A 12,101-nucleotide genomic window follows, 5' to 3' on the forward strand; every position below is an offset into this window, starting at 1 on the left:
GAAGCGGTGGGACGGGGCGGGGGGCTTGAAGATGCTGCTGTCTGCAGGCTGGCAGGGCAGGGGCCCCAGTGGCGGGGAAAGCAAGGGGACAGACCCCTCCCCACCACCTCCGCAAGAGCCTCTGGGAGGAATGCAGCCCGCTGACCTGTCTTAGAAATCCTGACCCCCAGAACTGTAACGGAAGTAATCTGTGCACGTGTGATTAAAAATTTGTGCTGTCCCTAATTGCTGCTCCGTGGTGACTTGTTATGGCAGCGATGGGAAACTCATACCCAGGGCGTGGACACCAAGCTGTGGCTCCGTGCCTTCGAGCTGGCCGGTGGTTTCTTGTTGCATTTTATTGACTATTATACCCTTTTCGGCCTGTGTGGACATGGCCCAAAAGTGACTGGACTAGAACTAGGAAAACGACGGGGAACATGACTCATCAGAACACAGCACATAGAGTGGGCGCGTCCTTCCAGTCCCCCGTGGCGGGTCGCCGCGGCTCCTTCCCTCTGGCCACGTGGCAGGTCCACACGTCTCAAGGGCTGCGCTAACGGGGTAACAGTCCACCGGTGGCCGCTGTGAAGGCAACAGCGGATGGCGAAACTCCGGGGATCCAAAAGTGCATTTTGTGCATGTACAAATCACATCGGGGGAGCGGAGGACGCCCCTCCTCCCGGCGCCGAGCAGAGCGTGAGCACGGCTCCTAGCTGCCTGGGAGCCAGTTCCGCCAGTTAAACGCCGAGTTCGAGCCGTGGGTCAGCGTCTTCACGGGAGGATTCACCAGTTCCCATTTTCCTTCCTCTTTATTTTCCTCACAGAAGCACATGCCCAGAGAAGGAATCTAGGACAGAGTTTCCAATCACTTATTAATATTTTATACCAGGTCAATCGATTTTACACTCGCTCCAAAGCTAGCTGGCAGGTCCTGCTGGGCCGGGGAGGCGGGTGCCATGGGTCCACACTGGCATTGCTGCCCTAAACATGATGCCCACGTCCACGTCCCACACAGCCGTCCTGGGGCGGGGGCCGTGCCCCTCCCACGGGTTGTCACACCGGGTGCTGTTGGCAGGGGCAGAGGCCGGGGATCCTGCTAACGTCCTCCAGGGCACAGGAGCATGGTGCCCCCCAACACGGAAGCACCCTGCCCGAAGCTCGGCAGTGTCCAGGCTGCAAAGCCCAGGCTGCTGCTTGGGACTGACTTGCATTCTCAAATTTAGCATCACAAAGAGATATTGGCATTGTCTGCAGAGGCCAGAAAAAACCGCTAAGTGAAACTTTAGAATCTCCATGTCTTCGACTGCAAAGTGAAAGCGTTCACGTAGATTTTTGTTTTTAAGGCTTTTTGGGGTTTGTTTGCATGTTTTGCTTTCCTTTTTTTCCTCTCTTTTGATGCTGAGAAATTCCTCAGTGAGACAAAATTTGCAGAAATTCCAACATGCAGGGGGATCCCTGTGGAGGCTGGTGGTGACTCAGGACGACTCTCCTGCTTAGAGAGACTTTGCCTGTGCGTGTGCATGTGTGTGTGCGTGTGTGTGTGCATGCATGTCTATGTGTGTATGTATGTGTGCATGTGGGTCCAGGGGCGTATGTGTGCATGTGCACACGTATGCATCTTTGTGTGTGTGTGTATGCGTGCACGTGTGTGCATGTGTGTGTACATATGTATGTGTGTGCGTGTGGGGGCAGCACGGTGTGGCGGGCAAAGGGAAGGCTGTGAACGGTCTCTTTCCATCTGCCCCTGATTTGAAGGCCCGGGGTTCCCCAGAGCCCCTTGGTAAATGTCTGATATGTGCACGCAAGTCCAGCTTATTTGGGGAGGGGGCGAGGTGGACACCAAACTGTCAGGATAAGAAAGTCGCAGGGATTTGGAAGTTCAAGGCTGGCATCGTGAGAAGGGGAGGCCAAGGGTCAGGGGAGTGGGTGGGAATCTGGCTGCGAAGACCAGTGGGGTTTTGGGATAGCACCAAATTTGCGATTCTGTCCGCAACTGGCGCGTGCGGATGACCGGGAGCCCAGGACAGCCTGGGAAGGGGTGCAGCATCCGGAGCGTGCAGCACGTGAGCACATGAGAGGGAGACAGGGACACCAGCAAGAGCGACGCTCGGGGAGCAGGTGGCGCGGGGGCCACCAGGAGAACCCCCAGAAAAATCCATCGTCATCCAGCATGGCCTGGAGGCTCGAGCCCTATATTCAGATAGCAGTCAACCGGTGGCCCAGGACCCAGAAGGGCTTGGGAACATCTGGGTCGCAGTTGGGAAACCCCACCTTGGGGACACTTTGGAGGGGATGCATGCTCCCACTCAGGTCCAGAGGACACTGAACGAGAAGAGAGAAGGCACACGCAGGTAGTTCTCTCTGACTCACCCCCACGTGAGGGAGGGCCTGGCCTTCTCCAGCAGGCAGGGCGGGGCTCTGAAAGCCAAGGACCTTGCCAGGCTCCGAGCTGGTGTTGGCTGGTCGGGGCCTGGGGTCTGCTCCTCTGTGAACAGACTTTGGCCGCTCATGGTCCTGTGACAATTTTGCACCACGGAACCAACTCAGGGACCCATCTCCCATCACAAGTGTTGTCTATACCATCGGTCAGCTGATCAGTTTGATAAAAAGGACAAGGACGGGGGGCAAATCTGGCCCTGAGTAGATTTTCGGGGCAGGAGCAGGGGGTGGGTCTGAGCCCCTAGTTTGCCTGCCTTGATTCACCTCACTAACGGATAAAGCCGCCTCTGGGTTACTGGGTGATGGTCAACAGGTTGTTGCAAAGTACCCACTGTCCTTCTCTACATGGTGGTTACCTGTAAGTGTTTGCAGAGCTCCAGCCCAACCCCGGGCACTCAGGCTACCGTAAGTCCTGTGTGTTCCATGGTGGGCTGACTCGAAAGGCAAGAGGGTGGGGTTCCTTTCTGTCCTCCAGCCCCCTGCCCCCGGGTCCCCAGAGCAAGCCAGGCCAGCCTTTGTTCTTTCTCTTTGTGTCCACAGGGTTTACTCCCCACTGGACCATTTGTTCAACTACTGGAGCTGCAGGGGATAACCGTATCTTATTTTTTTGTAAGAATAATAATATATAATAGTAATCTGGGCAGCAAAGGCCAAAGTTGCCATAATGATGATAAAGATGATAAGCTGCTCCCGTCAGCCCCCCGCCCAGGGCTGCCCTTTGCATAAGAGCAGGTGCACACATTCTCAGGAGATGGGGCAGATGGGGTGGTCCCTGCTGCCCTGGGTGGGCTGGACACCTGTTTTCATTCTGAGAAGGAAGTATGATGACCCTGTGGGCTCTGGGGGCTTGACTTCATGGCCCAAAGAGAAAGGGGCCGGCACGTACCTTTCTCACCATCTGGGCGAAGTCTCCACTGTCCCGGGGCGGCAGCCCAAGGAGCGGGCGAGTGCAGGAGTCCAGCGCCGAGCCGTGGCTCACGATCAGGATGACGCCCACTGTAGAGAAAAGCACACCTCGGGGTCAGAGGAGGCACAGAGAGTGCCTTTTATTAGAACGAGGGTCCGCAGTGCTACTGGGGGGAACCACTTTGTGGTGCACAAAGCCTGAGAGAGCTGGGGTAGGAAGTGGCGCGGCAGGTAGCCACCCATGCATAGTCCGTGTGCATCACGTCCATGGGCATGATCTGCGGCGGCAGCACCTGCCGCGAGCTCCGGGGATGGGACTGCGCCATGATCCGAGCTGCCATCTCTCGCAGGATGTTGTGGTGGCTGCCGCCCAGGCTGGGTCCCTTAGCTAGAGAATTATCAGCCAGTTGGCCACCATGAGCCTGCTGATGCCTCTTGCTTTGATAAGGACATTCTGAGTCCACGGGTGGAGCGAGTCCCCCACCGGCAGCGTGACTGACACAGGCACCAAGCACAGCGGGAGAGAGCTGGCCCAGCCGGGCGAGTCCGGGAGGTGCCCTGGCCGGACCCCCTGGATCCACCTGCCGGAGGGAGTCGGGCGGCGGGCTTCCCCCGAGGGCTACAGCTGACACAGAACAATCTGTTCACGCTGTCTCCTAACACGACTGCAAATTCTCCAACAGGACCGAAGCCCTGATGTACTTTTCCTGTGTTATTTCCTGTTCATTCCATTCTCGTGTCTTTGGCTTCCCAAGTCATGGTGCGGCGGCCAAGCGCCGTCTGGGAGGAGGATGCGCAGCTTGGACTCTGGGCCTGTGCGGTCAGCGTGCGGGTGACTTGGACACGCGGCCTCCAGCCCCCTGAGCTTCAGCGTCATGGGGAGTATGGGGCCGTGACGTCACAGACCGCACAGGAAGGTGAGCAGTTAACAGGTAGTATCCGTGAAGGGCCCCCTGCCCGGGGACCGGGAGGTGTTGGCGTTTTCCCTCCAGCCCACCTGGCTGTTTCATTCCTCCTCTGCGGCTCGTCATACCTGCCACCCTCCCACCTTGCTCATGCTCTCCGCTCTCGGGCACCGTTTGCCTTCCAAATCCCGCTTGTCCTACGGCTCAGGTGCAGCACCCTGGCAGCCTCCGTGGCACGTGCGGCCGTGTGGACGGGCGGGCTGTGTTCCCTGCAGTGAGCAGCACGTAGACGGTGCTCAGTGGGCTCAGGAGCTGATAAACCAGATCTCTATCCCTGTTCCCGAGGCCCTCACCCCTGTAGGGGGTCCTCAGAAGGGCAGAGCATCCCATGGCCTCTGAATTTCAGCTCAGGACAGAGGCTTGACATGAACAGCAGGAAAGCGGCGGGCTGAGGAGGGACCCCGGCCGTGCAGTGGAAGGGTCTAATGTCATCTTCCGTCCTGTGGTGCTCGGTGGCAGTCAGTGTGAGGAACAGGGCTTTGGCGATCAATTAAATGCCACTAAGGTGCGGTTCCCAAAAGAACACTTCCCAGGATGCCAGCCTGTCGAAGTAGGCAACGTAAAGCAGCCTCATGCCACTCAAAATTCCTAATATTCCAGATGCCGTGCCCCTTTCCCCAATCATGTTCAAACTCCTTGAGGGGGGAGCACGTGCTTCTTCACTTGGGTTTTCCCCACCGTGTTTTATTTGGCGTCTGACACAGCACGATGTTCACTACACACTTGCTAAATGTAAATTTTTAAAGGCTTAGTTTTTAGCTTTTCACTACGGACACTTTCAGAGATACCCAGATAGACCCGAAGGTGGGCCTCCCGCCTCCCGCAGCTGCAACGGTGTGAAATTTGTGCATCATGCGCCGTCAGAGCACCCCCAGCCCCTCCCCCCCATCGCCAACGTCCAGCGTTTCAGACTCTGCCGGGGGCGGCCCCTCCCAGTGAGGACTTCCACCCTTCCACACCCAACCCGCCACTGTCACACCTAACAGAACCCACTGGTCTCTTAGGCATTTCCACATTCAGATTCCACATTCGGATTTTTCTAAGGGTCTGAACCATCTACGGATACAGATGTTTTGTGCCGATCGGCATTCAAATGTGGCCTGACGTTTGGTTCTTCCATCTTTAGTCTCCTGTTTCCTAGGACGCAGACATGTGTGGTTTGTGCTGATCCACTGTCCTGGATCCCATCGGCTCCCAGTCTCAGAATCGGGGTCCCCAGGGCGGCAGGGGGCATGTATCTACGCACCGCGTTACTGCAGAGCCCTCCATGTAGCTCTGTTGGTTGGGGTGGGGGGCGGAGGGAGTTGCGGTATTCCTAGGTTCGTAAAATCATCCAGTCTCCACCCCAGAGGTAAGACCCCAACCCCCGGGGCCTGCCCATACCCGGAGGTGGGGGACGGGGAAGGGGGGGAGGCACTTACCGTCCCGTGGGCAGGCGCTGATGATCCGTCCCACACTCACTGCACACCTCTCCACGTACTCGTCATAACTCTCAGCCGGCAGGAGGGAGGCGAGGGGAAACGCAGGCCTAAAGGACGAGAGGGAGGACCCCTGCCATGCTGGCCTGCTTGCTGTGTGGTCAGCTGGAGAAGAAGCCCTTCTAAGACAGCCCCGCCTCAAGGCAGCTCGTGGTCCACAGCGACACTCCGGTTGTGTGTCCCCAACGACAAAGGGCTGATGTCCAATCTCCAGCAAGTGCCCTCACAGAACACCAGAGGGTTCTGTGATGGCCAAGAGTCAGCCGTGGGCCGAGAATGACAAAACCTGTCTCCTTGACTACACGCTCTAGCCAGGCTCCTCGAGCCCGCGGCTCACGAGGCCGACCGCGGGGCTTCAGTGTCCAACTGCGCAGAGTCAGTTTTAGCAAGACTCTGGCTAACACCGTGAAGCCAGAAGCCCCAGCGTTGGTATGGGCTCCCCCTCGATACCTGAGCAAGCCCCGCATGCCCCGCCACCCCCCGGTGATGTCCGGTCCCTCTGGCCTGCCTTCAGCCAGCTGCTGCTAGGGCAGTTTATGGAGAATTACCCACCCTCTTAGTACCTTTCCACCCCCACCCCGCTCCTCGGCTAACAGCCCCCATTTGTCCTCATTGTGTTCAGAGCTGAGTCCCACTCTGCTCCCCTGTGACAGCCCCCCAGTGCAGCATTCTCCCCAAATACAGCCTTTCTTACCATCTTTAATGGGTGTCGTGAATATTTCTTCTTGAACAAGCACTAGAGAAGCACCCCACCCTGGCAGAAGGCAAGAGGACGGCGTACCTATAATCCATGCTGACGTTGAAATTCGCCTCTTTCAGCTCATCCAGGGTCATGAGGGTCGGGGTGGTTTTGCCGGACTCCCATTTCGTCCACTCAAAGATTCCAGGTTCCACTCTTATCTTAATTCTTTTCTCCAGTTTGAGCTCTGGATCCAACAGAACACAAGCGTTTATCGTCCTCAGAGTCCATATTGGTTTTACGTAAGTTAAGTCTCTCCTTACACCTAAACAATACCTTTTAAAAATGTGGGCTTTTTTTTTCTTGGCAAGTATTGTTCTGTGATTACTTGTAGCCGTGCTATTTCTGAGCCCAAAACCACTGGGTGGTTGGAAGGTATCCGAGGAGCAGTGATGCCCGTCCATCGGGAAGGGACCCAGGCTGGGACGCACCACCAGCAGTGGGCTCACCCTGGCGCTCACCCCGATGGTCCAGTACAGCTCTACAGCCAGACCAGCGCCGGGCCTGGTTCTCAGTCAAGAGCGAGAGCACACGGTATTGGCCAACCCAATAATCCCTGGAAAAGACCGGCCAATGGAGAGCACATGGGTCACACTGAGGCCCCGTCCTGACAAACACCCCAGACCGAGCAGAAGGTGAAGGGCAGAGGAAGCTGTCTCTCAGAACATCCGACTTCTCCCAGCTACCCTTCCCAAGCATTTTCTCCCTCAGCTAAGAGAAGACCTGTGGCAGAAGACCATCTCTGTGAGTGGGGCAAAGAAGACCTGCATGTTTTTGTTAGAAATGGGGCAAATGTCATTAAGCTCAAATGCTGGAAATAAAATCAGTTCCCAAAATGCAGTCCAGGTCCCTGGACTGGTCCCTTTGCCAAAGCACGTTTAGGAAAGGGAGTTCTACAGTCTAATCCGGCTCCCGGGCTCTCTCCAGCCTGTGGAGGGCCCGTGTCCACAGTTATGTCCATGTGAATAGGTCACATGAAGGAACAGTAGGAGAAATTCCCAAATGGGCTTGGCCGGTCCTTCTGTGGAGCCATCTGGCAGCCACTTCTCTGCGGGTCACACTTTGGGAAATGGTCCATCTGGACAACCACTGACCCGGCATTGAAACTAAGGGTAGCAGGTTAGCATCTCGGATGCCAGTCTGGAAACAGATCAGTCATGTTCCAGGACCTAGGAAGAAGGCCGAGTGCCCTCTTTTTCCTGAAGGAACACAGGGTTTATACCCTGGTAACTTTATTAGGCATCATGATAACACTAAGGATGTTCTGCATATAGGCTACAAGTCCATGAGAGATCGTCCTAGAGGCACTGATGTTACCACCACCAGAGAGCATCTTTGAGAATTTTTATTTCACATCTCAAGTTGCTAGAGCCAGCTCTGCACCTGCTCCTCCAGGTCCGCACCTGCAGGAAAGCCCCGGGCCCAGGCGGTGGGTGGCTCTCAATGTAAAATCATGCTCTCTGACCTCAGTGGGCTCTCCATTCTGCCCAGTGGCCATCCACCATCTCCCCACCGTGATCTGGCCCCTCTCTCTGATGGGCATGTCATACCTTCTGTGCGTCCCCAAACCTCGAGAAGGCCTTCCTTTTCTCACTTTCAGCTGGTGGCCTGACCCCCTCTGTCTCTGAGAAGATAGAGGCAAGCCGCCTCCCCCACATTTGCGCACCTGCTGCCTCTGTGTCCACATGCTCTGCCCTCTGTCCCATCGCTGTGGAGCATCGGCCCGTGCTCCTGCACGGCGACCTGCACCCCCCCACACACAAGGAGGGCAGGGCGGGGGTCCAGCGGGAGATGCAGAACCAACGCCCCCAGATAGGCTGCACTTCTCTGGCAGAAACTCTAAAAGGCCTGCCGGTGGCGTCCTAAGGGACATCAGCCTTTGAGGGTGCTGGACAGCTCCCAGGAGCCGAGCCCCTTGCCCTGGAAGTCGTGGACTTTGGGCTCAGGAGGGACCATAGCCATTCCTAGCTCTCTGGGTTTTTCTGAATGCCCCTCCCCAGATTTTTTTTTTTTTTTTAACACATGGTGGATGTAGACCAAAGGTGGACAGTGTGATGACAGGCTCCTGGCACTCGGTTACGATCCCAGCATTTCAGAAATGTTGGTGGGCTCAGTGCCCGCTCACAGCTCTTGGAGGGCTGCCCCATGAGCGTCTCACGACTTACGTGGCCATGCATCGCCCCTCATCCAATTCTTACCCCCGTCCACCTCCCTCTCCCCTTGGAGAATAGCCACGAGGTCAAGGCTCGCTGCGGTTCTCACCGACCTTCCAGGATGTGTCTGGCTGTCTGCACACAGCGGAGGGCCGGGGAGGCGAAGACCGAGCTGACTCTGATGCCGCTGTCCAGTAGTGCTTCCCCTGGAAAACAGCAGGTGGAGAAGCGCCTCTTCGTAACCGTGGCCTCCGATGGGCCCTCACCACCAGAGGGAGGCAGGACCTCCAGGGGCCCCGAGATTCCCACCCCCTGCTGCCCACGCCTGTCGCCCCCTTGAGTGTGGCTGGAAGCCGTGATGACATGAAGTGGCGCTCCTGGGACTGTGTTGTGTCGTACGGCAGAAGGGGATTATTGCAGGGAGGCCTGACCATTCCGGTGAGCACGTTAAAAGCAGAGATTTTTCTCTGGCTGTCACAGAAGAGAAGCCAGAGAGGTTCAGAAGTACGGGAATTCGAACAGTGCCTGGGGGGCTCTGTTGGTTGAGCATCTGACTCTTGGTTTCGGCTCAGGTCATGATCTCAGTGTCGTGAAGTCGAGCCCCACCCATGTCGGGCTCCACGCTGAACATGGAGCCTGCTTAAGATTTTCTCTCTCCCTCTCCCTCTGTCCTCATACCTCCTCCTGCTCTCTCTCTCTCTCTCTCAAAAAAATACAGTATTCAACACTCAAGAGATTCCCTACTGCTGGCTTGAGAGATGGAGGGGACCACGTGGCAGGGAACATAGGGTTGCTGGGAGTTGAGTGCACCCCTTTGAGGATAGCCAGCAAGGGAATGAGGACTTCAGTCCTACAACTGCAGGGAACAGAATCCCCCCAACAGCCATTGGGAGAGACTGGAACTGCGTCCAACAGGCTCCAGATGGGAGCCCAGCCCAGGTGACACCTGGCTTTCATGCTGTGAGATCCTGAGCAGAGAACTCAGCCACGCTGTGCCCGAGCTTCTGCCCTATGGAACCGTGAGCCGACATGTGGGGGCTGTTTTAAGGTCGGGGTAATCTGTGCTGGGGCAACGGGGAGCTTGAGACTACCCGAGGCTCATGGGAGGACAAGCCTAGAGGTCACATTGCCTCTCACGAAACCAGAGGGTCTGGTCCTTGGGAAAGAAGGGGATCTTTTCAGTAGGATATATGCACAGTGCCAAGGCCAGAGGCTGTAGAGGAAGGTGTCACAGGCTGGATTGTGTCCCCCAAATTCATATGCTGGGGTCCCAAACCCCAGGTCCTCGAATGTGACATGGTGTCTTCATAATGGTGGTCAAGTTATGATGAGGTCACTAGGGGGGCTCTGGTCCACTCTGACCAGTGTCCTTGCAAAAGGCAGAGTTTGGATGCAGAGACAGTGGGCACAGAGGGACCCGTCTACACGTCAAGGGGAGGGGCCTGGAGCAGACGCCCTCGCGGCCTCAGGAGGAACTCGGACTTCTGGCATCCAGAACCCAGAGAGAATGCACCTCTGTTGGTGAAGCCACTCCACGTTGGCACTTTTTTATGTGGCCCCACGGAACCAATGCAGAGGCCATCTACTGCCTGCCCGGACACCGAGCTCCTTCAGTTCACACACCTTCTCCAGTTCCCGATTCCAGGTTCTTCATTCATTAAAGGAAGACCAGATGGATTTATTGGCTTCTTGTGTTCCAAAAAGTCAATCAATGGAACCAGAACCCCAGACATAAAGCATAAGCCCAAGCTGACAGATTTTGAAATAAAAACAAAGAGAAGATGTGTTTTTTAAATTTTTAAAATAACATTCATAGTGTACACGGTGCTCGTTGGTTTTTCTCCCCTCTCTTGTTCTTTCCACGCCTATCATTCGTTCCTTCTGACTTCCCCAACCATCCGCCCTGGGTCCAATCTCTGCACTTCCACTCACTAGCTGTGTGATCTTGGGCAACTTACTTAACCTTTCTGTGCCTCAGCGTCCTCATCAGCGGAGTGGGGATAATGCTAATGCTGACTTCAATGGGCGTGTAGCTAAGGCTCAGTATGCACTAGAGATAATCACTGCTGTGATTATTGTAATTATCCCCAAACATACCTGCCATCCTGGACTGGAAAATCCCACACGATGATAATGGTGGGTCGTTTTCAAAGTCTTTGATACCGTTGTTCCTCCGGGGGAGACTGTAAGGGAAGTTCAGGTCTGGCCGGTAGTATTTCCCTAAAGCATAAATAACACCAGGCGTTCAGGTCCATCAGCTTAGTGCATATTTAAAACCCCCAAGATCGAGACCCATATCGGAAGCAGGGTTATCACTTAAATAGTTGTCAACTGTGTTTTTTCTGGAATGTGCTCTGCGATGTGGATTCATTTGGAGAGAAATTTCTACTCTACTGAGCACACATTTCTTCAAATACAGAAAACACAGGTTTTTGCCTTAGGAAACATGAGACCCTCTTTGTCCCCTGAAGACCCCTCACAAAGATTCACTCATACAATTTTCCTGCCTCCATTACTGATTTAGCTTAACTTGATGGGAATCCCAAGTTGGCGTTAATTAAGGAGGTGAAATTCTGCCTGTCCCCATAGCTGACAGTGTGTCATATTGTCTCTGGGGATGGAGTACCCATGGCCGAAAGTTCCCGCATTGTGCATTATTCAGCCAACTGCTGAGGCGCACCTGGAAATCAGGAGGATCCGCAGGAACTGCCCCCACCCTCCATCTAGAGGCTGCGAAGCATTTGACCTTGAGCTCTACGACCTGACAGTCTGGTACCAATCCTGACACTGGGGGCTGCCAGTTGTGTGATTAGGTCCGCCTCATCAGTAAAAGGGAGAAATGATAGAGCTGTTACAATGAGTCACTGTGATCCCAGGGCCTGGCTCAGGGCAAGTGGTTAACGAGTGGTGGGCCTCATCTCGCTGTGTGCGGGGTCTACCCCTCACATCCTCCCACGCAGCCCCAAACTCCCTGGCTGCCAGCAGGTTCTAGCCACCAAGCCGCTTTTCCTGAGACCTGCTGTGCATCTGGGGCAGGCCCCGTCACGTGCCCTGCCCGAGCACGCCAGCCCAGCCCTGCTCACAGCATCCCAGCCCTTTCCAAGCACGATTTTCCTGAAAGCTCCCTCCCTGGAACGTCCATTGGCAGAGACATTGTTTGAAGAAAGGCCTTCATTAAATGCCAAAATACATGTGTTCGCTGGAAAAGTGGATTTTTTTTTTCCCCCAAGAGAAGGTCTATTGACTGTGTTGTATTCTCAAAGGCATCTGCTCCATGTTGGTCTCTTGTCCTCGGACACTCTATCTGTGAGGGTGGAGAGCAGAGCTCAGAAGAAGACAAGGATCTGGAGCAACATTAGGTTCTGGTGGTGTAGAACCTTATAGACAGGGGGTGATCTGGCAGCAGCCCTGAGAAATGAGGGGCCATACAAGGCGTGGG

The 12,101-nt window shown here is 55.4% G+C and overlaps 1 protein-coding gene across 2 annotated transcripts in view; it reads right to left on the reverse strand.

Moving 5' to 3' along the window:
- Positions 1-306: 306 nt before the first annotated feature.
- Positions 307-12,101, reverse strand: part of UBASH3A (ubiquitin associated and SH3 domain containing A) — a 35,790-nt gene continuing 23,995 nt past the window's right edge. Inside the window, exons 9-14 of one of the 2 annotated variants that reach the window (XM_036094359.2) lie at positions 10,760-10,882; positions 8,776-8,868; positions 6,552-6,696; positions 5,714-5,820; positions 3,308-3,417; positions 307-829 (exon numbers count right to left, since the gene is read on the reverse strand). In XM_036094359.2, coding sequence (XP_035950252.1) covers positions 692-829; positions 3,308-3,417; positions 5,714-5,820; positions 6,552-6,696; positions 8,776-8,868; positions 10,760-10,882 — 716 coding nt within the window. In that variant the 3' untranslated portion in view covers positions 307-691. The remainder of the gene's footprint in view (positions 830-3,307; positions 3,418-5,713; positions 5,821-6,551; positions 6,697-8,775; positions 8,869-10,759; positions 10,883-12,101) is intronic. The other variant, XM_036094361.2, reaches the window with a different exon arrangement.

This window comes from Halichoerus grypus, chromosome 1, assembly GCF_964656455.1.
Source record: "Halichoerus grypus chromosome 1, mHalGry1.hap1.1, whole genome shotgun sequence".
Lineage (NCBI taxonomy): Eukaryota > Metazoa > Chordata > Mammalia > Carnivora > Phocidae > Halichoerus > Halichoerus grypus.